Consider the following 23,905-nt stretch of genomic DNA (forward strand, 5'->3'; position numbering starts at 1 on the left):
AAAAGGTTTACATTCATTTTGAAGCAGTTTATTGTAGGGTAGTTGCCTAGGAAATGTGCAGGTCTCATGCTGGGAACTGGCTGTGTCTAATAGCTTATTTAAACGTATTAGAGTAAAAATACAGCAGTACAGAGGCTGTACAATATGTATTGTGTACGGTATAACGTAGGCTGCAGAATGCAGGGAACTGACCCTGAACTTAGCACTTTGTTTGTGTTTTACAGCATGACCTTGGTAGGACTCATGTGGACTCAACACCTGGAAAAAACCCAGATTAACATGTATTCAGGTTTATAATAATAACGTTGGCCCTGGCTCAGGAGGTAGAGCAGGTCATCCACTAATCACAGGGTCAATGGTTCGATTCCTGGCTCGGACTGCATATCAGAATGTCCTGACAATGAACCCCAGATTGCTTCCAATGGCCGTTCCACTGATCTGTGTGAGAATGGCTTAGAGTAGAAAATTTGTGGGGTGCATTAGTATGCTCTATTGCTCTTGATGAGAAGGTCAGTACCTTGCATGGCAGCCTCTGCCATCAGTGTGGGTGAGTGGGTGAATATGACAGGTGTTGTATAGTGCTGTGAGTGGTCGTTAGACCAGAAAGTGCTATATAAGTGAATGTCCATTTACAATTTGAGAGGATAACGAGTAGCCTAATCTACTCTAATGAGTTCAAAGTATATTACTCCCCACCTTGAATATGATCTTCAACATTTCATAACTCTTTTATAGTCATGACGGAATATACAATAATCACATTTAAATAGGTCATTGTGTGTTAGTGTCGGATAGTGAGAAGCTGATGAAGAAAATGTTTCTTTCGGGACCTTTAATGCAAACAAGAGAACCTGAAAATAATCAGACCTCACACCAGAAAGCTGCAGAGCAAAATCCATCTGAAGTTCCTCTCAGAATATTTAGTTGTGTAAGGTTGGTGACATGGTGAAGCTGGTGGGCTGACTGTTATTATTCTAGCCAGCAGGGACAGGTTAATGCTAGTCAGTCAATAGCTCCTGGCACTTTTTTTTCTCTGTCCGTCCCTCTTGGCATCTCGTTGACTGGATTGCAAATTGTTTAATTCAGTAAAGAGTTTTATTGCGTGGGGGAAAAATGCTCTCAGAGCTAATAACTGACAGTGAGCCTGTTGCTAAACAAGATTGTTAGCTTGGTTGCCAACTAAGTTAACACAGTATATTCATAAGATTCATTTATAAAGTGTCTCAAGTGACTGCAGACTACATTATACCCCAACAGTGGAGGCTAAAATAGGAGTTGATTATGCGACAGAGCTAATAGGCTTTGAAAGATTCCAAATTTTGGAGCGTAGATCTATAACCAAAGATGGCACCTAATCAGTCCAATGAGAATTACTAGCCTGGCGCATACTGCAAAAAGTTCTCTAGCTTCTGGGTTTACTTCCTGGGTATTTGACCAACTGAATATACTTTATGCAGTAACGTTTCATAGCTAACGATGTAGCCCATAGACTACATTGTGATGATGTCACAGATTTTTTTTAATCACTTTTCTTGGCCCAAGGAAAGTTTTTCAAATATGAAACCTCCAAGGATTCGAAGTGTCCCGTTACAGATGTCTCTTTTATGATGGGGGTCTACGGGGTAAATGCTTTCCAGGTCTAATCCAGGTTGAAATAATACATCCATGCTCTCCAGCACTATCAAGACAGTTAGTTAATGATCAATGTCAGTGTCAAAGTTTCGATAAACTTTCCACGGATTTACTTTACCCCCACAAGTGAATGCACTAACACACCAACTACATTAAAAGCATTGATTTCCCCACAAAGTTTTGTTGTTCTAAATGCTGCAGTGAGTCAGGCCTTTATTCTGATTTTACAGCATTTAGTCACACAGATACGTCTTTGTAGTCTTCCATGGGCAACCATGATGATTATTTGTGGGAGTGTGTAAGTGGAGGATGGTATCCATGGGCAGGGGAAATTGGAACTGCTTGTGATAAAAAAAATTTAAAAAATGTGCACAGCCTGATGCAGCGGGAACAGTAAACAGTCATAAAAGAAGCACAAAATAGCAACAGCTGAACACAAACCACTTTAAAAAAGCTCTCTATTATGGAGGGTTGAAGATGGACTATTTTGAGACATCATGTTAGACCTTTAGGATATAGTAGAATAGAACAAATGCTACTTGCACAGATCGATCTTTGCTTGCTAATAATGAATGCTAATGCCCTTTTTGACAAACTTTCATTGGCAAATTATAGAGTTTTTCAAATGCAAAACATGATGTCAAAAGAAAAGAAAGGATTTTGTCAGGTTTCTATTCAAGCACAATTATCTGCTCATAGTGTCTATGTGTACGGCTGACAGCGAGATGTTTACTCTGCTGATTGCAGTGCAATTCATGCCGTGTTTTTGATTAAGCCCTGCCACATGGAAGAAAAAGGTGTGAGGTGTCTTGGAATGAGGGGATCAGCAGAGCCACCAATGACACATCAGTGTTGACTTTGAATTTGCAAATGGGCAAATACATCGACTAAGGGCAGAATGTCATCGGCAAATTAGCTGAAGGGAAATAGGGCTAAGAGATGACATGCAAATGCGTCTACAAGCCAAAGAGAGTAACTGAAAAAAAGGAAGGAATTCAAATGAGCAGAAATGAATGGAAGGTCACGTGACCTCGCCTTAAAAAAGAGTGACAGAGAGCGAGACGGCGAGAAGTTGAGCAGAGCAGACGATGCATATTTGATGAGGAATCTCCCAGCCCTGAGTCATGATGTGAATTCATTTTATCTAACATCAAACACCTGGTATAATGAGATCAATTTTATTTATTCATTCTTTAACCTGTACTAAAAATTCATCAGCTTGGGTCAAGCATATGAAGCTTTTCCTTCCTTCCTGAGTCTATTTCCGACAGCAGTGGTTACACTTGTGTGGGCAAGTGAAGAGGTTGACACTTTCAATTTTCTACAACAATGTTCTCAGGGGCTTGCAGTGAGTTGCCTCCGGACTTCATCTTAATAACCCTCTCGCTTAGCCCTGACTGAAAGTCCTAAAAGTTAACACTCATTATATTAAATTCCTAAAAGAAATGCACATATCTGGCAGACAGGTAGACACCGATATTGGATATAAATGTTAGAGAACAAAAGGTTGCTTAACTTACCTCCCTCCATTCTTTGGTTCCCACAGCCTGCAAATATAACACGACCACTGGAAGGGAAAGAGGAGGAGAAGAAGCCGAAGGGGAAGCGTGATGAAAAGAAGACAAAAAGAAGCTATTCAATTTAGTGATTAGTCTGATGGGGTTTTTTTTTACATGTTGGCACCTGCGGCACCTGAGAGATTTCAAAACTCTCAGGTAAGAAAATCAATGCTACCCACGCTAATTTTCATTAGATCTGTCTCAGCTAGAAGCAATGTCGATAATTTCTTAATAAAAAAAAATTGCAACACCGTTATCGACAATTAAGGGATTGAATTGTATTTAATCTTTAATAAACACATTCAACAAAACAAAAGAGGAGTTCAGGATAATGAAAAAACATATTAACAGAATATTTTTTTCCTGGGCTCATTCTCACTTTTCCTCCATGTATACCTACATAACAGTGAAGGAGTAATCAATCTGGACATTTTATGCCTCGCAGATATGTTGTCACCACCTTCAGACAGGCCTCTCCCTGCCTATTAATATCTATAATTACAAAAGGCAGAACTACTGTGTATGATGAAATGAAACATATAGCTCATTGATGACTGTCCTCAGTATTTTTAACAAGTCTCCAAAACACCATGTTCATGCTGCCATAGTAATTATGACTCATGTCCCTTGTGCGCAAAGGAGGTCGTTGACGCTATTCCCAACAGCTGTTTGATGTCTTGCCATTAAATCTTGCAGACATTCATGATCCCTAGAGGATGAAGCATGCTGGCTTTAGTGATCCTCTGGCTTTCCCACCAGTTCCACCAGTAAGTCAACAGTTTTGGTTCAGAGTGAAATATATCAACAACTGATGGATTGTCATAATATTTGGTACAGACAGTCATAGTCTCCAGAGGATGAATCCCACTGATGTTGGTGGTCCCTGGGTTTTTCATCTAGTGCCATCATCCAGTCAGAAATCTCTCCATCTGCAAGATGGACTGGCACAAAATTTTGCTAAACATATTCATGTTCCCCAGAGGATGAATCGTACTCACTTTGAAATTCCTCTGATTTGTCCACCAGGCGTCAAACAGTTTCCATCAGAGAAAAATGTCAACAACTGATGGATTGTCATGAAATTTGGTCAAGACAATCAGGGTCTCCAGAGGATGAATACTACCATTGTTGGCGATCCCTTTACTTTTCATCTAGTGCCCTCACCCAGTCAGATATATCTACATCTCCCAGATGGACTGGCACAAAATTTTGGTAAAGATATTCATGTTCCACAGAGCATGAATCCTACAGACCCAGTTATCCTGATTTTTCCACCAGTTCCACCAGGAGCATGACAGTTTTGGTTCAGAGTAAAATATCTCAGCAACTGTTGGATTGTCATTAAATTAAGTACACACAATCATGGTCTCCAGAAGATGAATCCCACTGATGTGGCGATCCCCTGACTTTTCATCTAGTGCTGTCATCCTATTAAATATCTCTGCATCTACCAGATGGACTGGCACAACATTGTGATACAACAAGATATCTGTGTTCCCTCTCAGCGATTATAAGCCTAAGTTCAAGTATGGGTCCCCTGACTGACCATTATTTGTGCCTTCCTGTTTACAAAATCCTACAGTGGTTTGTTCACCAAACATTACATTTGTCTTCTGCAGAGAAATCTTGCTTCGAGTGTTCTGCATGAATAAGGCGGCGGCAGCCCAATTATAACTCACATATTTATCATGTTGTCATGTTAGGATTATGTTCATGCATATGCAAACAAAGAATGCTCACTAAAGGCTCTTATGGGATGTATTAATAATTGGCCAAGTGTTGCTGTTGGTGTCTAGACGGGCACCATCAGCGACTCTGTGCCTCTGTGAAGTTTGGACATTAGCTCTAATGAACTTCAGACTGTCTGGACGATTAAAACCACATTTTCCCTCCTAATGAGCAATTAACAGAGGGGAGATAAAGAGAAAGGGCAGCAGGCAGCGGACCTTTTGGGCATTGTGTCTTGAGAAGAAAACAAACATTTCTTTGTCAGATTGTTAACAATAAGGGAAAGGTTTTTGTGAATCAATTACAAGTTAATCAGTTTGTGAATGTTAGCCTTCAATTAAATTACAGAAACAAAAAACATTCAAGGCAAACATACTCCAGAGATTTAATCTACTTGTATCAAAGTTACACCCCAACATTCTCTCTGCCCCAACAACTAAAATAATGATGTTCAAGAGGCAGAGAGTATGTCTCTATCTGAGATAGAGAAGTGAAGTCACAGGACCTTTATGTCTACCCGGGCTGCAGAGTAACAGCACCACAGCTAGACAGTGGACTCAGACTAATCTGCGTCAAGGCTACATCAGTGTCGGCAGCGTCCGGAGAACCTGGCTGATTGCCTGCTTCATGGAAAGTGAAAAGACGGAGCCCATCTGGTCAGCCACAGAGCGGCATAATCACAAGGCAATTCGTTTTTACTCTGAACCCTACTCCAACTACAAGTCCCGACAACGGTCTGGCACAAATCATATACAAACAGGAAGAGACACTTTGAGATGCAGTGGAGCCCCCATTCCTTCTCCTGTTGTTGGCAAACTGGATAAAACACTGATGAAATACAATGTCCAATGTCATTATTGTGTTAAAAAATGTACCTCGTCGATAAACGCTTCTCACTTACACAAAAAATGTGAACTCAAACGTACTTCAATGTAGATAAAACATTTAAGAACTACCTTACTCAGCCCTTTAAAGGGGGTATTGTCACTGGAATGTGCAACATTATTTAATATGCAAAACTGCCAATATTCCAAATGTCAAATAACACACTGTAGTAATTAAGCTCCACATTAGAAGGAAGCAGTAGACAATAACAGACTTAACTTTAACACATCTAAAGCTAGCGTTATATAAAGTGTTGAGGAAAACAACGACGAAAAATGTTCACAACAACAGCTTTTCCATGATTAAGACAAGACAATGACAAACTAAAAAGAGATCTTTGTTAATAAAAACTGTGACAAAATATATGTTTTGTTTTTGCCTACAAGACACAACTAAAATGTTTGTTAATCTACCAGACATCCGAATATGCACGGCAGTGAGGGTCTAGTCTGTCTGCCACAATAGTTGCAGATACACAGAATCCCAGGCAATGCTGTCCGAACTGACAGCGAGGAAGTGACATCATGATGGTTTCAACCAAAAAAAGGGGTTTGGTCAGAAAATAAAAAGAATAGATCTGTGGAGAATATAGAACTCGGCAGAAAGTAAAACACAATGCAGTAAAAGGAGACTGGGAGATACCCTGTGGACTGTAAATTAAGTAGGAGGAATATAACCGGCCTGAAGAGACAGCTGAAGGTGAACCAACCTGCCATTAATGACAAGGTGAGTCAGCTATGTCCCAGTGTTAAATAAGCATATACGTTTCCTAACATTAAGTCAGAGTTACTGGGATGTCAGGTTGTAGCAAATTTGCTAGCAAGCGATGTTAGCAAAATGATGAATGAATGAGTCTAACTTCAAGTCTAACATCGGCTACGCTAATGCGATAGCTAATGTTAGTTTGGCAGCTTCAAAGCTGGTGAGTGAAACACAACACAAGGCTTGAAATTAATGTTACAACTTGATCAGGACAAGTAAAGGTTTTGGTCAGACAACTGAAATGATATAGTATATATTGTTTACTTTACTGTTTTCACTTACTTATTCCTATCTAAAAATACTTAATTCAAGACTTGATCCATTATCTGAAACCCCAGCTGACATTGGGCGATGGTGAGGTAAACCCTGTATAAGTCGCCAGTTCATCAGAGGCTGACATATAGGGATAAAAAACCATTCACACCCACCCGATAGTGACCGATTAACCAACCTTTTTTATTTTTTCATGTCTTTGGATTGTGGGAGGAAGCCGGAGTACCCAGAGAGAACCCACATAGACACGGGGAGAACATGCAAACTCCGCACCGCCCAGGTCCTTCTTGCTGTGGGGCAACAGTGCTAACCACTGCGCCACCGTGCTGCCCCAAGCCTGGAACTTGAGCATTGCAAATGCAATGGAGTCAACAGGAGACAACTGTTCTTTTGGAAGATATCTGTGTATGATTTCTTAGCTCCAGGGCCAGGTAAGCATATTTATGGATACGTTGTTTTGCACTAGTGTGATATTAATGGTAGTGTAAGTACAACCTGCACAGCAGCCTGATCAAACTGTCTGCCGCGCTGAGAAATCTGCAAATAGAGTGGTGTATGGATGGCCTATTTTTGTAGGCTAACCCTGAAGTAACCATTGCCCTGGTTCTCTTGACAAAAAGCCTGTGTGATATTTGAACTGGACTTTTGAATAAATGCAGAAAATAAGCTCTGTTACAAACTCAAGTTTATGATACTTACACGTTATCTTCAGGAAGATAATCTTCACAGATGGTCACCACTTTTATGGTTTTTGAAGCATTAATTAAATCGCTAGAAGTAAAAAGCTAATGCTAGGCTATGAACACACTATTGCAGCTGCATGACTTAAACGTCACCACCGCTAAGCGTCTTACTACAGGATTACTACACACGTTTTCTATAAACTGATCAATGTACAAGTTGTAAAGTTAGAGTCAGAATAGTCGGTCTGAAATGACGGACTAGTGAGTAGATGAGCCTCCGTGTTCGCTGTGATGACGTTTAATGTGCCTGACAACCTCTGTCATCCCATTTGGCCAATAAAACTACGAAGGATTAAAGTGACTAAAACTAATAAGTATTTTTGTCTAAAGACCAAACCTAAAATAGCTGCCAAAATTAACATCGCAAGGATAAAAATTACTACGAGGAAATAGTGTTATTAATCGTTAAATAATGCAACAAGGCAAGAAGCAATGCAACATAATGTCAAAGGATGTGACTGAGGTAGAATTCACTGCAGTGTGACAAACAGACGACCAGGGAATTAAAAAAATAAATTATGAGGCGTATATTAATCTTCTCTGGATACTGTGTCAGTCAAACAAGCAAGGAGATACCTGCTCTATTAATTCAGCTCCTGGAGGCACAGTCACCTGATGTTAACGGTGTTATATTGGGTTTAACAGGGATAATTGTGTGTAATAAAAATCAGAAAATGGTGTATTAATATGTATTTGGCCCAGAGGAGGTCGAACCACTTAAGCTACCATGTTTGCACGTCACTGTCAGCACATATTTCACCGCCATGCATTTCTTTAACGGATTGCTACGAGACGTAAAGAACATGTAATCTCCAGCACGCACATATGTACTTGCAAGAAATCCCTTCTACATTATATAATTTATGTCCTGTCGGTGTGTTGAGTGTAATTGAAAATGCCAGAGTTTCCTTTTCGGACTCATCCGGCTAAGGCTGAGCAAGCTGACAGCAAGAGTCACCTGTGTGAAGGGTTTTTTTCGACTTGGGATTTCTTGCTGCCTCCCTCTCGGATTTGCGCTGCAGGAAAATATAATCAGAGAGTAGGCAGACACAGACAGGATGCCACAGGCTTACTTACAGGCTGAGGGCACAAGCTGCTCACGGTGAGGTGAGACAGAGAGGTGGTCGGGAGGCAGGAGCATGGGTAGGTGGGGGGATGGAAAGAGAGGACTGGAGGACAAGATTGAATATTAAAGAGAAGGACAGGGAGGGAAGGTGGAATAAGAATAATAGGTAAAGTGAGAGGGACAAAGACTAGAGAAAATGATAAAGAAAGCAAGGCATGATGAAAGTAGGAGATGAGACGGACAGATGATTGCTTGGCAAATAGAAGCTGAGTGGAAATCCGAGTCCAACACAGTCAGGTGGTGGCAGATTTCAGCTGGAGAAGATGCGGTGGGTTTATGGGCTTGACTGTCAGAAATCCCCCACAGATGCACCTCTCACACAACAATTTAGGTGAGGCACGGTGGGCACACAGCCCCCCCGCTAATCTATTGATCTCCTGCCAAGAGAGGGATAAGGCGAGAGAGCCCCGACCCTTTGGCGGCCATTTCTTGAACCTCAGTGGAGCAGCTATGACAAAGCTGCGTGGTTGGGAGCCAATATAGGGAGATATTCTCCACCTGGCAGGGTTTTCTGTGAAAATCCAGCCTTCTTAAGAGCCTAAATCATAAAAGAGACGCCGCAATAGCAAAGAGCAAGACATCACTTTTAACTGGAATAGTAGATATTCCCAATTGATTCTTAAAATCATGTTCATGTGGGGATGTTTCTCTGCCCAAAATAATAAAATTGAATCCCAAACCAAAAGACTGACTTATGACCATCACATAACGGTTTTCTCATTTTAACATGCACACACTGAGCAACAATCTTTTGAAGAATTTAATTCCACCAGTCCAATATTAACTTTCATTTTAGCTCTGTTTTGATCTCTAACAACTCCTGAGGGAAATATCAGGCTAAAGCAGCTAAACGCTCTGCCAGGTTCACCGCCTAGTCGCTAACTGCCTGTCTGCTGTACAGTAGGAAGTGTACGTTTTTTTCACTGACACTTGCTGCTGCTGGCAACTACATTGGTGAGGGCAGTGAGACAAAACAGTACAGTTGCAGGCCTGAAAATCCTGAGAAAACTGGGACGCGATTAGCCTAGCTTAGCATAAAGACTGGAAGCAAGGCAAACAGCTCCAAAAAACACCTAACAGCACTGTCAAAGCTCGTTGCATAAGATAACACATTGTCTCTTGGTTTTTTTATCTCTGTAATTAACACAAAAACATGAACATTTAAAAAACAAACAAACAAACAAACAAACAGTGGTTATGCAAACTGCAGCACTTGGGTTTTATTTCATACATTGAATTAATTCATTCATTTATCATCACTTGGTTATCTGTGGAGGGGCCATCCTGCAGTCAAGGTAAAACAGGGTATTAAATTGCTCCTTAAAGGAAAAATTCTACTCACCTCCATGCCGACAGCAAGTCAGGTGAAGTTTTTTAGCGCACAAAAACATTTCTGAGGCTTCACGACAAAAGCAATGTGTCAGCTTTCTCCTAAAGTGAAATCTCGTAATCTAAGTATCCAGAAGCTCAGAGATCCCACGCTGTTTGAAAAGATGTTATCTATACAAACAACAGGAGTACATTTTGGCTTAAAAAGGGTGTAAATAACATCTTTTCAGATCAATTTCAGATTTCCGAGTGTCCACAGACGCTAGACAGGCTGTATAGAGCCATTTTATGGGGTGTTGTTTTTTTCACAAAATTAAACAAGTCCCAGTCTAGAGCTACCCGTTGTTTACTGTTTTGCTGGGAAGTTCCAGGAATGTTTTGTGGACTACGAAACTTCACCTGACTTTCCATCAGCATGGAGGTGCAGTTCATTTTTGGGTGAACTGTTCCTTTAAAATGCACACAGCCATGCTCATAACTGTGAACCTGTTAACGTGAAACAGCTGAATACTGCTTCGCCATATTGTCTTAATGTGTGTGTCAACACAATCCTGACCGAGAAGGGACACATTTTATAAAGAATAGCCTTTTTAAATGAATATGGCAGTTAAATGGAGTGGGGTGGAATCAACAGGGGTCACTCACTCTTTCAGATCTCATCAGGAGATCTGAGGACCAATTAGAGACCAGTGACCTTTATTTAGATGGTACGGCTCAGGCCTTGCCCTTATTCACCTCTGCCACTGAGCCTTTATTTAAGTGTAATCGACCGGTGTATAAACAATGAATGAGGAGGATGTTATATGTCATTTTTAATGCCATGCTTTTCATCTTCCAACAATTAAAAGCAATTTTCTTAAAGCTTATGCTCAAACACTTACAGCAGCGACACCCCCCCATCCACACACGCACGCACACATACACACACACACACAAACACACACACACACACACACACAGAGAGAGAGAGAGAGAAAACATTGCCTGCAAAAGTAATAAAAGACCCAAAAATAACTGAATTCTAAATGAACAAAAAGACACCCAGCCAGAATCATATAGTTTATTTATCAAAATCTTCCAGATGAGTCATTTTAAAACCACAGCGGGCACTGGAATGGATTTTTAGAACAGGAAAACGAACAAACTCTCAAACCACACCTGCTGTGCTATAACAAAACATTCACTCCTACCTTACAGTGAGTCACAATCCTCCACCAGATGCAGCAAACTGAATGTACAGCGAGCATCACATCTAAACAGTGTCTAGAATTTAATCAACATGACTCACTGGCTTTGCAAAGAGAGACCACACAGAAGAATCATGTACAATTATGTTAATCGAATCGATGTTACACATAATTGTATTTAATTTTAAAACAGTTCTGGGCTGGTGGGAGCGGGGAGGCCGTCTCTCCTACTTTAATGGAGTGAAACACCCATGCATGTGGCTGAAAACTGTCAGTACTCCACTGGCAAATATGTTACATAAGAGAAGTGGGATGTTTCATATGGGAGCCTGATAGCAGTTTAGATGGTGTTGGTTGGAAATGAAAGAGCCAGATAAATCGTGCAGGAAGTGTGTAGCTGGAGGAGCTGCACAGTGAGAACATGAAGCGGAGAAAATATTTCCTCAAGTGCTCTCTCTTAAACTCTCAAAGTTTTACTGAGCCAATGTCATCAGTGATTTTCTTTTTTCTTCGGGGCTGACATGATGTCAATGTAATACAAGATTTGAATAGGAATTGGAGACTGAAATTACGCTTTTTGAAGTGCAAAAGGGTCACTTCAGAGGCAGGAAAGCTGTGCCAAACACAAAGAAGTACAGTCGTAGCTTTGGGAATGAGAAGAAAAATATCTCATGAATTCCATTATTTTCATCTGGGTCCAAAAGAATATATCAGACCGATGCATTTGTCCCTGACCAAATGACAGAACAGCCTGTAATCTCTCTCGAGATTTCAATTTCTCTTATTACCGCAGTTCAAATAGAGAAGAATTCCACTCGCTCGGGGAAACGCATGAGAGCCGTTTGCATCCCTCCAAGGGCGACATCAATGTGGCTGAGGTCACACATGCCTAGAATGTGTGAGAGCCCCATTAAGAATGGACCGAGTGAAACTGTTCAAAGGAGTCACCATGAGTATCCTGACAAACAGCAAGCAGAGCATCACTTGAGAAAAGAGCATTGTTTCAAATCAAATATCCATCACTTAAAAAAGTGACATGCATGAATACTTTCCAAAGAGACTTAAATAACCCCTGTAAAACCAGCTAGTGATTAATTGATTTATTATACAAATGGTGATGTAAGGATCTCTTGAATCAAGTCCAAGTCCAAACATGCTTGAGAATGACCGAAAATAACCACAAAAATACTCAAATAATACTTTTAATACAGTTATCTTACTGATGCTCAGAGTCTTTTGTGATAATCAGTGCACTCATTTAAATTTAGAAACATTTGTAATGTGACAGAAACAGACTGCTTGTAGCTCAGATCTGGCAAACAGGATTTTATATTTATCATTATTTATCTTTACCAATGGCTACTGGGTGGCGCTATTGTTACCAGGCTTTAATATATTGTGCACATGCTCATGGAGAACTCATTTACCAAATTTCATCTTTTTAAAGACCACAGCATTGCAGAAGTAGTGTTTTTTATTGTTACTGTAGCACCCCCTGGGGATGAAATTGTATGAAAATTGACAACCATGTACAATGTGGCTGTAAATACAACATTTCCAAATTTGGTCCTAATCAGATTAAGCATTGAAGAGTCGTAGCCTGTCAAACAAATGGTTAGCTATATCATATGTCGGGGTTCAGCTAATCAAAAAAAAAAAAAAAAAGGCAGAAGAATTTCCCATGTCCAGGCACTCAGCTTCGTCCAAGGAGACCACACTACAGAAATCTTTCTTCGACTCCACATGGCTCATGAGTTATTAGCCAAAATGTTAAATCCTCAAAAAATTAACCACCTGTTGGTGCTATTGAGCACATGCTTTAATATGTTGAGCGTGTCTCCATGTGTGCCCAGCAGGATTAGTTGGCAGCAATCATACAAACATTACCTGACTCATAACTAACTGGGCAGGATGTTAAGGCAGAAATATTTGTTGGCCCTCTTTGGTCCAGAACTATCAAACAAGCTGAACATCACACATCTGACACTTTATTATAGTGTCCAGTGTTCACTCTCCTTTTAGCTCTGTTTTGGTCTCGGCTCCTGAGGGAAATATCCGTCTCCTCTTCTGTTCACCAGCTCATCTCTAACTGTCTGTCTGCTGTTTGGCTCTGAACAGGTGGTGCTGGGTTTATCAAAGCTTTCTAAAGGAAAACAACACAAATGCTACCAACGCTGTTTTTGGGAGGGCGTCTGAGGTCCATCAATCACAAAAGAATTTTTATGTCTACTCTACTGAATTCATATAAATTCACATCAATCTAGCTGTAACTTTATGATAAATAGTGTGTAGCCCAATTACATCTCTCCTATAAAAATAACTGTCCTGTCTTCCCTTTGATTGACAGTCAATTTCACACTGTTTTCAGAGAATATTAACTGAAAATATAATCCAAGAATAAGTCTGTTGTTTTCAACCCCAAAAAAGTAGAGGAGAAAGCACTTTCTTCAGTCCTGAGCAATAACTGCAGTCTTTCTTTCAGGCTGGCTGTGGTCCAAACCACCTCTATGAATCAGGTGAGGCAGCTTCTGAGAGGCTGTTGCCTTAGAGGCAAAACACAGGAAAACAAAGTTTTAAAATCCCTTGCTGTTGCTCGAAAAACTGTAATTGAGAACACAGTAATAATTAATGCAGACTTGGAAGAGGGTAGCAACACATTTATCAATTCCTCTTATCTGGATTTTGGCAACTGGACAGTTAGATGACACCATTTAGAGAGATTATAGTTGGTAAATCATAATGAAAGTGTAAAAGGTATGAGACTGAGCCAAAACAGTGATGTTGTGGGCTGTAAAAAAAAAAAAAAAAAAAAAAAAAAACTGAGCTGAGGGGAGCTAGTGACTGCTCAATCTCTTTGGTTTTTGAACTATTAAAGACCTCTTTCACATAGCACATCATAAAATGAGCTGTTGTTGATTAAAACAATGTTGATTATCACAGCTTTAAAAACGTTTGTGCTTTAAAAAACAACAACTGATTTGCCAGAAACGTAGGAAGGAAAGGAAAAAAAGAAACAAGAAAATGCAAAGAAATGGACTGTGGAGATGACAGGTGTGACCAGAGGCCAAGAATGAGACAAGACCAAAGTCCAAAATATCACCCAAAAATAGTAGAAGGGATTCGAGCACTGGAACCCTTAACTGCACTGGCTGAAACCCCTAGAACCAACTCTGACCACTGCATGGCTGACGTTCCTCAATGTACAGTATCTTGCACTGTTGAGGCCTTATAATGATGATGACAAGATCGAATTATGGCAGAATTATGATCACTGGACAGAGTACTCAGTTTGCTTCTGTTAGTTCCAACTACAATAAGTGTCTCCTGGACCAGGAATGTGGGTCAGAGGTGGAAAATGTGGGGCCACACCTCAACTTCCAGGTCCCCTTATTCGGACCACGTCCATCTTTTTAATAAACTAAAACAAATGTTGACTTGAAATGAAAATATGTTTAAATGGTATAACTGCATTTTACAGGTAAAACAGTCGGAAAACCTCACTCAAGTCACTAGCTTAGCAAACCACGGCTTTATAGTAGACAAGTCCATCTTATTTGACATGTTTGTCAGTGGTTATACCTGATCAGGTGTTTGTTTAGTCACGTGCCTGTTCAGTCTTGGAGGCAGTGCTACCCATGCTGAAGAGCCTCTCCACAGGCAGACTGACAGTGTAGCTGCGTTGAATTTCACAGATATCAGCAGATGTTTTTTGTTCAAGCATGCATGAAAAGGCAAGTTTGAGGATATTTTCACTTGTATTGGCCTAATATGCAAATAAGTGTTGAATGAAACTCAAGTAACGACATATTTGTTTGATTAGCGACTGTAGTGTGGGAATTTTGGAATAGTAACGACATGTAAACATCTGGCACAGTACTCAAAACTGCTTTCACGGTAGTGGTAGTACAAACAGACTCACAAAGCAAAACGTTATCAGCCAACATAAAGAGTAAAAGAACTGGAAGGTTTCTTTTGCTCAGAATGAAGAATAGCTGTGAACTGTAACTACGTTGTCCTCGTATGTGTGCCTGCTTCTCTCTGTGCTTCTGTTTATTCACGCCCATCCGTTGCAAGCAAGCTCCCTGGTGTAGTTCCTCACCTCAGACAGGAGAACACATTTATAGCAAAGTTATACATCCTCCATGTGTGGGCGGATATGAAGGTAATTTGATGGTGGAGTAAAAGAAACTCAAATTTAATTGACCAGGTAACGTGATACAACTTCCCCAAGGACAAAACCTGAGTCATCAATAAATTAGATAAGGAGAAGTGCTTTACAGTATTGCTCTGGTGTCTTGGCACATTCTTGTACAAAGCTGCAACACACAAACACGTGCAATAGCAGATGCACACACACTTTTGGCTTAAAACGGTTGGCGCGGTTAACGACTAAAACCCCAGAGGGGGAACATGTGAGGAAGAAAATCCTTTATAAATTTTTTCACATCACATTTTTGAGGAGCAATCGACCACTCCCTCAGGTGTGAGAAACAAAACAGGGATTCAGTGCTGCACAGAAAACAGAGTGGATATCACTAACTGGATCACTGGGTATCATAAAGTTCATCTGGTTTAAAGAACCTTCAAAGTGCAGAAGCCTGGCTCTAATTGGCTCTTTCTTTCTATTTCTGTATGTGTCCCAAATGTGCAATCATGTGCTTCCATGTTTCAAGTCTGCGTTGTTATCTCTCGTGGTATCTGTACTGCACTGGAGGTCTGTCATTGATCACTAACTTTGATCCCTGAAACCCTCACATGATAATATTCGCTCTCATCATCATAGCCTTGGAGGCTTCCACACACTTTTTTGTCTTACTCTCGCTTTGCTTGAAGTATACATCTCGGGAGCTCAGTTTCACTGTCTGAGTTTGGCCCTGAGCTGCAAAGCTTGGGTACAGACCTGCTGTTATAGACTGATATATGGTTGAACATTCCACAAAAAAGCAAGCAACTGGACCTTGAGTTAAAGGTCCAGTTTGTAGGATTTAGGTGCAGAAATTTAATTAATTAATAATAATGAGAAAAATCAATGGAAACTAAGAACAGTTGTGTTTAAGGATAGAGGAAGGCCATTCCATAAGGTAGGAGCAGAAGCTCGGTCACCTTTAGTTCTCAGCTTAGATTTCGGGACGGCAAAAGCCTTTCGTCATTAGACCTCGTGGTCCCATCGTGGACAGGGGATAGAGCAATTCAGAAATACGAAGTTGGTCCAGCCCGTGTAGCGATTTATACGTGATTGAAAGGATTTTAAAAACATTGACCGATCCAAAGACCCACCCCTCCTTAGTTACTGTTGCTAGGTCGGACAAGCTTGACAATGGCGATGCCGGCCCTATCTAGCCCAAGTCCCCAGGAAGAGCGCCAGGCTTTGAAACCAGTTTTCGTAGTGGTCAAACTGTGTAATTACATTGTTGTGATGCGCTGTGGTCCAAAAATACTTTTTCCCCATAAGCTAACATTGTGAAAGAAGCATCTGTAAAACAATGGATGAAAAATGATGATCTTAATTTGAGCCATACGGTCCCAAAAAATTTGGAATGTCTAGAAGAGCTGCATGATTAAATTATTTTATCCCCATTCAAGTTAGCCGGGCGTTAAACCAGAAGTTAGCTGGCCAGCTGTCCCCTTTACCCCTTCTTGGGATGGAAAAAGTTTGCTATGGATTTAACGTTATTCCTGACTAATGATACAGAACATGGTGCTGACCTTTATCTGTTAGCTAGCGTTTTGCTAACATTGGCTAACCTAAGATGTTACTGTACACAATGTGTGTCCGTCAAGATATTGGCACCAATATAATGTGATTGTACATCATAATGTTACTTTTGAACAAATGAGGGGTCTTGGGTGATGGTATTAATGTTCAGATGAATGTGAGGTCGCACAGCCTAATTCACTCTTCACATTGGACAAAATGTGTCTTTGTTTTGGGGACCGGGATAAATACAGTGTCTTCCACACAGTCATGGTGTCGAGTGTCGCCCAGCAACATCTTTTAACCATCATGTTTAGTTGTTTTCCTTTTGAATACAGACCAACCTAGCACATAGAAGTTGAATAGTAAGTGGGAAAGTTGGCCAAGGGACATGGTGGTACAAAGCTTGCTCAATTGTTATTGGACCACAGGACAAAAATGGGGGGAATTTAGGAAGGGTCAATATTTCACTCTATTATCAGTGTAGATTGGCCAACACTGATGTAATGTGTGACCTACGTCCTGTATTTGTTAGAAGCCTGGCACATTTTGGTCAAACTGGGGCCAAGGCATAGGGGAGCGACTCAGGGTGTTGAACAGTAAATTACAATAATCAAGACAGCAGAAGACAAACATTAATCACTTTTTCCAGGTCTTGAAAGGATCATAAAGCTTTGATATTGGCTGTTTCTTTGTTGGAAGAAACAGGATTTGACCACTTCCTTTACATGCCGTTCAAAAATGTTCTGTTGATCAAGGATAACTCAATTTTTTTGTGTCTTGTTTAACATTTACTGCTAAGGGACTAATATGTTGTCTTATTTTACTGGAGATGCACTCAAGGGCTATTAGGAGGACTGTTGTGTTGTCAGGATTAAGTTGGAGGAAGTTATCTGACATCCATGATGGTGACAGTTTTGCAATGTTTACTGAGTTTACTGAAGTCACCCTATTTGAATGAAAAGTATATCTGGGTATCATCTGCATAACAGTGATTGTGTTGAAGGTGAAGGGGCAGGCAAATCTAGAGAAAGAGAGCTGATTGTTGAGTCTGACTCTAACCCAAAGCGTCAGCATTTGGTGACCTGGGAATGAGACTCAACAACTATCTTTCTCCAGAATCATAGCCTAACTTTTAGGCGTCTAAATAAGGAATGGGCAGCATTTCCAGGGAGAATAGAACAGGACCAAGGACAGAACCTTGGGGTACGTCATATGTCAGTCAGGCAGATAAGGAGACATAATTGTCAGTGTCCACAGAAAAACTCAGTCCCTGTTTGTGCAGGAGCCCAGACCAGACAAACCAATCACTGGTTCTAGAGAGGTCCCCTTTTTGCATTTTTATAAGCCACCATAGTTGAGGGTGAGATGGTTGGTTGGAATCTGCAACCCCACTGCCTGATGCCACTAAATCATACACACATGACCTTTAAGATTTTTCTTCTGTTAAAGGTCAGACTTTGCAATAATTGAGGAATCTCAGTTTGTCTAGGAAACTGTTTGTCTTTAATAATTGATTACTAATGTCAGAAAAAAGATTTCCCAGAGTCCAAGAGGACATCTTTCAATGGGCTAATTTTGTTCTACACAGTCAAAAAGACCATCAGGCAGCGACTTGGGACTGCCAAGTATCCCAGAATGCATTCTGCACTATCCAGAGACAATGGCGGAGCTGAACACTCACTACTGCATCCTAATTTTCAAAATACTACTGTTGTATTGTCCTTGAATTTAGTTATGAGACTTTTTAGGCGGGAGTGTAGTTGCTTCAACTTCAAATCAAAAATGGTTTGATTGATTAACAAAGAGGCTACTTGAAAATTTGGTCAATGCTCATGGTACCTCGCCGAGAACAGCGAGGGCAAATCCTTTTGAAATTTGCTGCCTGCTATGATGTCTCTGTAGTAGTTAAACATGAGATTTAATTCATATTGGGTATATCTAATGGGTAATCTTTGTTCTCAGAGTCTCTCAGAGCAAAGTTAAGGCTCATAATGTATTTTAATTCAACTAGAGCACTGTCTTTGTACTTTTGACAAATTGTTTGCTTGTCCTTATTCCCTATTGTAGAAATGTGTTATACTTGTTATTATGGCTATTATTATGCATTAAAACTAAAGTTAAGCAATATCTCAAGGGACAACTAGGAAAACTAGGCCCTTATGACTGGCGGGTGGCCAATGAGAGCCTCTTCACCAGCATGCAGAAAAACTGGGACTGAGTATTGATTTTGAGTGCTTGTAAAAGTGAGGGGAAGAGTTGGAGCCAGGTTTCCATCCATAATGATAAATATCTTATTGAAGTGTCACTGTGTTACTCTTTGTTTTGCCCAGTAACTCTGTTACTTCTTCTGGTGTGGACTGCAAATCATGCCAAGAGAAAGTAGAATAATTTATAAGACAAACAAAAATGTTCCTGGTTCTCTGCTTTTGGTTATATACTGAGGGAGCCTTCTTGAGATTCTTTTTGAAGGAACTGCTGAGCTTTAGTTTGCCAGGCCAGAAATGAAACCTAACACAGACAACAACACCGATGCAGTGGTCCATGGAATTAAGTGTACTTTTGGTCTGTGAACACATTCATCCAGTTTCACAGTGTAATGATTTATACCCTATTTCAGAAGCCTTCGCACACCCACGGGCAAAGGGGTGGTGTGCGTGCTGCCACCTGGTAGTGATACTGTGTAATGGATGCTGTACTCGATTCCGCCCCTGGCAAACCCGACTGCTCGTACAGGCACCACGGTCAGCACACTGGTCATCTGCAGAAAAGGAATGTTACATTTCTTCTGTGACTGCGGAGGAGGAAGAAGCCCTGCCAATGACAATTTTGATTGGTTTTTTACAAGTGTTCTGTCAAAATTATTGTGGGTGCAGCCAGAACTTTCTCCAGTGCTGACATAGCGGTCGGGCTATACGAGACTACCCTGTAGGAGGCTCCACAGGCAAGCCAGCAGACTGTGACCAGCACCTCCTTTTCATGGCTCCATCCACAGGCTCCAAAGCTCCAGAAAAGAACAGAGACAGGCAAATGGTCATGCTTTGTAAGGGACTTTGGTCCAGAGCAGTATTACCCCCTCACACAACATGACAAAGCTGAGCCACTCACTGCCACGAGGACGTAAAGATGCACACCTGTTTTCACTTTCACTAATTGAGCAGATGAACTGCCTGCATCACAGGCAGAAGGAAAAAATCACCCTAATGGCAACAGTTGACTGAATTTTATTACCTAACACATGAAAAACTGTTGTGAAAAGGGAGGGAAGCAGCCTTTTCACAGCAGCAAAACCACACATCTGAGAGGCAGGAATCAGAATAAGTGAATTTCCATTCTCTGGTTTGTATATGCATTTTCTATTTGCACATAAATACAAACCTGAGGGGGAATGCCAGAAATGTTAAAAAGTAAAAACATTGATATAAAGTTTTCACGCATTGGTTGAGGTGGAAAAAACAGACCTAGCAAATAAGTCATGATGTACATCAAGCATGTGACTTCAACATCCACTGAAGCTTCTGCCCCACCGAGGAGACTAAAGCTGACAAAACAACTGTATTGCCAACTGGAGAGTTTGTGCCAACAGCTGTCAATCCTGATAAAACTAACTCCTAAAGTTCACAGAACACAAAAGACGCATAAATTAAAATCTTCTTTTGCCAATTTTCTGGAAATTTGTTTAAAATTTGCACTAAATTTGGTGAGTGACTTTGCTTGATGGATTAAACATATGAATACAAGGAACTGTCAATTGGCTATAAAACAGTCTCAATTTAATACTGATGCCTCTATATGACCTACATAAGCAAACAAGACCATCAGTGAGAAGACTGGCTGTTTTTATCAATTCATGCACTTTAATGGGCCTTGGTCTGAGGCCTTGCATATGCCCTGCTAATATCTCTGTTTTTCCGTATTTCTTCATTCTTTTGAAGTGGTCCCACCTGTGTTCGACTGTCAAAAAGTCTCACCCTATGGACAAAACTTTATCTTCCTCATCTTCTGTGTTGTGTTCACTGTCATCACAACAAGCCTGCAAGGGTGTGAGACTGCAAGACTATAGAGCCTGCTGTTTGATCAGCCTAAAGACCACAGAAATAAAAAGCATTTTGATATATATTTCTGTATCATGATGTGGTTAAATATTATTTTGGCCTATGTAATTCAAATAACGATGAAATAAAGTGACTGTTTACATTCATAGTGAGTTCTTTCTTTTAGCGGACTCTCTGGAAGTCTGCAGTGAGTCCGCTTGAGGCCCCTTGTGGATTGAATGAATTGTGGGTTTGGAGAGCGCTCAGCACTCGCACACTTCCTGGGAAAGTCTCCATGGGCCTCAGCTTTAGGTCGCCCCCCTCCTCTGTGCTATTGGCTGCTAAATCTGGGGACCTGTAGCCAATCAGTCCGTCTGCGGCTATAAAATGCTGAGTAGCTTCCAGGCCTCATGGCTATGTTTGCCGCCTACTTACACCCAAGAGGATGAGTTATTGTCTGTAACTCTTTTAGATGTTTGTGTCAGATTAATGTCAGAAAAGCAGTAATTGTGTTTTTAAATTTCAGTCAACCAGTTAATCTTATTATCTTAACTTACTTTTTTTGTGCGTCTTACCTGTTGTCTTGGATTGTAACTTTTTTTGTGACTTAATTTTGTAACTTATTTTTTGGTAGTTTTTTATTTCATTAATGATTTTATTTCTACTCAGGGCTGCTTAGTTTGTTATTTTGGCCAGGTATCTCCCTGAAGCTACATTTAATCTTCAATATCTGTCAAATAAAAACTGAAACACCTTTACGTCACTCCCCCTCTCTAACTTGAGGTTCTTACATACAGCTGAGTGCTCCCTGTCAGTTTTTGAATGATATTAACACCAGAATAGAGAGTTTAACTTGCTTTCAGCTCTCTGGTGTTGTTTTGACCTGGCTGTACATCGTGTATTTTCCTCTCTGTCCTGTTCAGTTACAATATTTACCATTCTCATCAGCAGACTACGGCGATTCCTGACATACAAGTAGCTCTGATTGAACATGCGTAATTGGATTAAATGGCATACACGAGAAGTGGAAAAGGAATGACTGATTAAGAGGGTCAATCTCCTCTCTCCTGTACGGCACCCACACTGTTAATTACCTCCTTCCTGTCACAAACTGCAGTCACATTACTGCCATGGCATTTTGCTCCCATGTAGCTTTGCTGCCAAACCCCCAACAGCTGAGACTCGACAGTCGTAAAGGCTGGACAGACAGCAGGGAGCAGCTGTGACCGTAAACTCAGTTAACTTAAGGTTCAACGGTTTGTGGTCCAACTTATGACTACACCTGTAGACAGGTGTAGTCAGATACATGTCCAGATAACACTGTGTAACAGGGATACAATAACAGCACTCTACATAATGTGGTTTTGTAATGGACACAGAGTTTCTGTTATGATTGTCACTGTGCTCAGAGAGTTAGTTTAGATAAAGACATTAGTGATAAATGGCCTGTAGAAGTGCAGTTACTGCTATTTCCAGAACATTGTTAAACCTGTCACTAATTTCAGCTCCCTATGACGGCCTCTGTTTGAAAGTTATTGTGCGCTTATTAGAACAAATTAGGTCAGATGGCAGCAGTTCACTAGAGTTTCTTAATTAATCAGGATATTATAGTCAGATAGTAAGATATAATAACAAAAACTGCAGCTTCTGCGATGTGGATATAGAACTTGGCCATCAAGTGCTATATTGTGGCAGAGTATTGGCCACCTGTCAAATCCATACTCAAATCCACACAGGGCTAGCATATCATCAGAGTAACCTCTAATTGCTGCTAACTGTAGCTGCCGTTAGCACAGTTAGCCGTGCAGTTAGCAGTCTGAACTGTGGGGGAGTGTTGGTGCTTACACCACTAGCATGGGAGCTTTGGACTTGCTGGGCTAGCTGGTTAGCATGCTAATTTCAGTAGATATATTTTCAGCACGATACATAGACGTCATAATGCCAAAACTGTTATTTCTTCACATTCTGTGGATAATTTTAGTTCATTTTGGAATGTTTTCAACTGAATTTCAACATACAACATATTAATAGTTTTTTCAGGGAAGATGGAAAGTGGGATGCAAAAATGATCATTCCTACCAATTGTGAATCATATCTTGTTCATAATATCTTAACATGCAGCCCTATGATACACTTGCCAGCATGATACCAGCCTGTTCTCACTCCCAAAGCGTCAAATACAGCAGCCTGGTCAGTGGCCTTATGTTTCTAAGTTTGAAGCTGTAGTTACCCCTCAGGTGCAGTCGTAAAAAAAGAGAAAGAAAAGTCCAAGCCAGTCGGCGGTCAGGTTAGTTTGATGGGTCACATACAGGACTATGCAACATTTTTGTCGGTAAGCTTTATTTAGAAAGTCAAACCAGACATTGCATTATTGTTGCCCTTCACTCTCCCAAGCTGATGCTGGAGGTAGAGCGTCATAGTTTGAAGTTTAAGTGTTGGTAATACTTAAACTGGTAATACTATCAAACCTCTGTAGGAGGGGGACTGTAAGGACCCCAAGAAAGTTAGAGGACACAGATTTAGCTTACAAAACTTACTACTGTAACTCGTGAATTGAAGAAACTTCCTTTCTTAATTAAAGTAAAATATATGTTACTGACAGAAACGTATTAATACAAAAATACTAAATAATACAAAAAAAAAACAACCCAAAAAAACAGAATATGTGAGAGAGAGAGAGAGAATTTGGAGATTGGCTCTCCATTAGGTGCTCACATTTACATGTGGCTGCCAAAGCACCCAAGCACCCACGGAATTGTGCCTATGCCAGATGACACTGTGTTGTGTTGCAGCAAAAGTTGAGCCAGGTTCATCAAGATGACCCTGTGTTTTTTTCTTATTATTCTAATCCACCGTGTTGGCACCTCTGCCAGGCCAACACACAGCTCTCACTGATAACAGACAGAGGAGAGGGCATTTTTTCAAGCATCGCTAATGTTTGTCTGAACACGA

At 40.6% G+C, this 23,905-nt stretch overlaps 1 protein-coding gene across 2 annotated transcripts in view; it reads right to left on the reverse strand.

Moving 5' to 3' along the window:
- The window catches only part of LOC140999898 (copine-9-like), a 91,924-nt gene that overhangs the window by 61,091 nt on the left and 6,928 nt on the right, over positions 1 to 23,905 (reverse strand). For both annotated transcript variants that reach the window (XM_073470464.1, XM_073470463.1), the window contains exon 3: positions 3,153 to 3,199. In XM_073470464.1, the coding sequence (XP_073326565.1) occupies positions 3,153 to 3,199 (47 nt within the window). The remainder of the gene's footprint in view (positions 1 to 3,152; positions 3,200 to 23,905) is intronic.

Source organism: Pagrus major, chromosome 7 (genome assembly GCF_040436345.1).
Source record: "Pagrus major chromosome 7, Pma_NU_1.0".
Taxonomy (NCBI): Eukaryota; Metazoa; Chordata; class Actinopteri; order Spariformes; family Sparidae; genus Pagrus; species Pagrus major.